Source organism: Paroedura picta, chromosome 8 (genome assembly GCF_049243985.1).
Source record: "Paroedura picta isolate Pp20150507F chromosome 8, Ppicta_v3.0, whole genome shotgun sequence".
Lineage (NCBI taxonomy): Eukaryota > Metazoa > Chordata > Lepidosauria > Squamata > Gekkonidae > Paroedura > Paroedura picta.
Window position 1 is genome coordinate 99,368,913 of NC_135376.1, and position 3,720 is coordinate 99,372,632.

At 49.5% G+C, this 3,720-nt stretch overlaps 1 protein-coding gene and 1 long non-coding RNA gene across 2 annotated transcripts; one reads left to right on the forward strand and one right to left on the reverse strand.

The window, feature by feature from the left end:
• The first annotated feature begins 1,227 nt into the window (after positions 1-1,227).
• Positions 1,228-1,712, forward strand: LOC143842722 (uncharacterized). Its single transcript, XR_013233325.1, has 3 exons — positions 1,228-1,308; positions 1,428-1,547; positions 1,679-1,712. It is a non-coding gene; the product is annotated as an uncharacterized LOC143842722 (long non-coding RNA).
• A 399-nt stretch (positions 1,713-2,111) lies between these two features.
• Positions 2,112-3,484, reverse strand: LOC143842723 (uncharacterized). The gene is made up of 3 exons (XM_077347887.1): positions 3,263-3,484; positions 3,006-3,089; positions 2,112-2,726 (listed from the first exon to the last, which is right to left on the reverse strand). The coding sequence occupies exons 1-3, from the start codon at positions 3,336-3,338 to the stop codon at positions 2,230-2,232; spliced, it is 657 nt and encodes a 218-aa protein (XP_077204002.1). The 5' UTR covers positions 3,339-3,484; the 3' UTR covers positions 2,112-2,229.
• Between the last annotated feature and the right edge of the window lie 236 nt (positions 3,485-3,720).

A 3,720-nucleotide genomic window follows, 5' to 3' on the forward strand; every position in this document is an offset into this window, starting at 1 on the left:
TTTGGACGTTTGAAGTCACGGTTCCGTTGCTTGATGTCACGACTCCATGTGCATATAGACAATGTGACTCCGCTGATCATCGCATGTGTCATTTTGCACAACATCTGCGAGGACAAGGGACATAACATCCCTTCCCTGTGGATGAACCTGATCCTGTAGTCCTTGAGGACACACAAGACATCCCTGAAGCAAGGAAAAAAAGGATCTATGCGGAGGGGTGCAAGGTTCGGGACGCTATAGCCACCCACATCTACAGAAACAGGAGGCGTGTTTGATTGTTTTTTCTACTCTGGTGTTAAATAAAGTTTTATGTTCTTTGTTTAACCTTGTCTTGTGCGGTTTGTCTACTTAGCCAGCAAAAAAACGGGGATTCTATAGTCCAAAAGCACTTTCACAGCCCTAAATGCTAACTCCCCGCTGAAATTGACAAACACAATACGGAAGCGCAGAACAGGGAAAGTTTGGGGAGGCGGGTAGCCAGGAAGTATTGGCGACCCCTGTCAAACTGGAGGATCAATCCACTTATGTTCCAAGGAATAATTTCATTGGTGGGCAGCTTTGATACATTTAAAATAGGGGTGGTCGATCGGAGCAACGCATGTTCGTTCCCTAACCGTCATTCCGAAGATGCCGAAGCCACGGAAGGGCTCCTTCTGGCAGCGCGCCGAGGCTGAGGCACTTCTGGAGCTTGTTCTCCATTCAAAAAGTGTTGGCCGCCTTATGGCCAGCACCCACTGCCACACCAAGGGTGCTTACCTGGTGTTGGCATCCAAGCTGAGGGAGAGGGGCTACGTCCGGACCTGGGAGCAGGTCAGGACGAAATTTAAGAGGGTGAAGCTGGACTTCCTAAACAGTCTAGAACAGTGGGGGGGGGGGGTCCCGCAGCCAAGTGGGAGAACGGTCTTCCACGACCTGATGGTCAAGATATGGGAGAAGGCTGGGAAGCCCCCCCTGGAGATGAGGAGGCATATGGGTGAGTGCTGCCCTCGTTGTGTTTTACCCTTAAGCATGCATGGAATGTCTAGATGCCTCTTTCCCCTACTGTCCCCAATGAAATTCGAGAAAGTATTAAGATGCTGTCAACCCCCTCTGACTTAGCCCGCCAGTACTGTAGAACCACTTTGGTAATGCGCTTTGGCTCTGATTGTGGTGTGGCCATCAGCTGTGTTTCATCTTTGGTTTGTGTGCTTTTATTTATGATTTCTCTTTTTCTTCGCCCAGCTAGACAATCACCATCCAAACTTGCAAAATTACCTGAGCGTGAGGAAGGGGAGGAAGAGGGACCTTCCACCTCAGGACAGGCTGCAGGTGAGAGTTTTATTTCTTTGAGGGAGACCCATGTGTGTGTACCCCCATGGAGCCATAAGGGAGCCTGCTGTGATGCTTCCATTTGAAGTGTGATTGAATTCTTTATTTGATTTCTATAGCAGAAACAATGGAGGCAAGGATGCGTGCCATGGAGGCCAGGGTGACATCCTTAGAGGCAGAAGTGGCTGACCTAAAAGGGGAGATGGAGAGGCAGAGGCAGCAGAGGGAGGCGGAAGAACGTAGGTTATGTTCCCCACTGCCCAACTCTTCTCACACTGTGCCTAAGGCCACTAAAAAGTGTATCCATGTAAACTCCAGATTGGAAAATATGTGTGGCACTAATGTGTACTTTTTCTCCCTCCCCACACAGTTAAGAAGAAGGAGGACGAAGACCTGTTCCGCCGTAAAGTCAGGGGAACAATGGGATGGTTGTGCAGAAGAGTGAGGGAGATGGAAGGGGCTGGTGAGGGGAGCAGTGGGACCTGAGTGTTGTTTTCTGTTTGTGTTTTGGGGTGGGGGGTTTTGGGGGCGGTCCAAGTTACATTCCCTAATTTTTTATCCCTGTTAAATATATAAATTTGTTAAAAAAAAAGTTGGCTTTCCTGGAGGGTGGGGGTGGTGGTGGGGGGGTCCAAGTTACATTCCCTAATTTTTTTCCCCTGTTGAACTGTTTTTGAAAATAAAATGTTGTTGAAAATTTTCTGAAAAAGACTCCAGTGTGACTCCTTACACTCGCACACCTTTCACCCCACACTCCTAAAACACCTTTAACTGACACCCATCCAACCTCCAACCCACACAACAGTACCAGAATAGACACAATCACTAGAGAGGGTACACAGAGACAGAGTCAAAAATATAAACTTTATTTAACAAACAACAGCAAACACAGATAAAGTTAAATAGACAAACTGGCCCAAACTAGGAGGGGGAGAACTTGTCCGCGGGTTTTATTATTCTCTTCCCGAGAACAGTCCTCCTTCTAGTTTGGGTCGAGGCATTCTGAGACGGGGTCGGTGGGGTGGGTGCTGGAGGTGGTGGTGTAGGTGGGGGGGGGACGTGTACGGTAATCTGAGGAGGGTTGGCCGTCTCCATTACCACGACCGCCCTCTCCATCAGTCTCCTTATCAGTCTCACCTCCTCCACGCTTTCGCGTAGGGATTGGTTTGACTCCCTAAGGATTGCCCGCAATTTTTTCCCCTCCTGGGCCACGAGGGAGAGCATTGCTTGGTCTGCGGCCGCGGCACGCCTTGACTCCTCCTGGCAGTGCTCAAGGATCCTTTCTCCAACGCTTGTTAAGATGGAGACGCGCCTCAGCCTGCCGCGTTCCCTCGCAAGCCTCTCCTCTGCTTGGAGAGCACCTCTAGGTGGTGAGCTGGCTGGACCCAGGGCTGGCTCATCATCATCTGAAAGGACCTCTGTTGGCAAAAAATGAGAAACAGAACTGTTAGTACCATCGAGACAGTCAAAACCCACCCTGGTGCACATGGTGGCCTTTTTTGGTTACATATTGTTAAACCAAGACTCTAAACAATGCCCGGGGAGCACATGGTTAGTGTTTGTTTGCCCATGGTGGGCTTTTTCCTTTGCCTACTTTCACAGCAAGACTCACAACAATGAAAAGGGAGCACACGGTTAGTGGCTTGTGACATTGTCCTGCAGCCATGGCTCGAAAGGAACAGTTCATGCACGCTCACCATCTTGGATCTGTATCCGCCTGCGCTGGGCAGGAGGTCCAGCCACCCCACGCTCCTCCTCCTCCTGTGTCCCGGGTATGAAATCTGCGAAGAAGAAAAAAAACAGATCTAGGACCAAAGTGTGGCAAAGCAAGCTTCAAACCCTAAAGCAGCAACGTAGAGGGACTCTCTTCTGTCTCTTAGCAGTGCTGCTGCCCTGCACAAACAGAAAAGCACAAAGCAGTTAACCCCCCCCCCTTATTGCAACTGATACTTACCAACGTTTGTTGATGCCCCAGAATCACTGTCCTCGTCCACCGCTGCTGGAGACTCGAGGGGCCCCGTCCCTGGCATCTGTGTCTCTGTGGACAAGAGCAGAAAATAGTGAAAAAGGAGCAAGCATACAACCTGAACCACACAGCATGCTCCCAAAGTAGTGGCTACAGTACTGCAGAAGGCCTATGGCTGAGGCATGCTGCAAAACTTTTTGGGTTGTTGGTTAAACATAACCGTTTTAAAAAGCCACCATAGCAAGCAGTCCACAAACAGGCTAGTATATTATGCGTTGCAACGAACACATGGCATACAATAGTGAAAAAGGAGCAAACATACAACCTGAACCACACAGCAAGCTCCCAAAGTAGCGGCTAAAGCACTGCAGAAGGCCTATGGCTGAGGCATGCTGCAAAACTTTTTGGGTTGTTGGTTAAACACTACCGTTTTAAAAAGCCACCAT

Coding starts and splice junctions, on each gene's coding strand:
- LOC143842723 (XM_077347887.1), bottom strand. CDS start 3,338: ATGCCAGGGACGGGGCCCCTCGAGTCTCCAGCAGCGGTGGACGAGGAC. Junction 3,090..3,262: donor TGGGGCATCAACAAACGTTG/GTAAGTATCAGT, acceptor TCTTCTTCGCAG/ATTTCATACCCGGGACACAG. Junction 2,727..3,005: donor GCGGATACAGATCCAAGATG/GTGAGCGTGCAT, acceptor TTTTGCCAACAG/AGGTCCTTTCAGATGATGAT.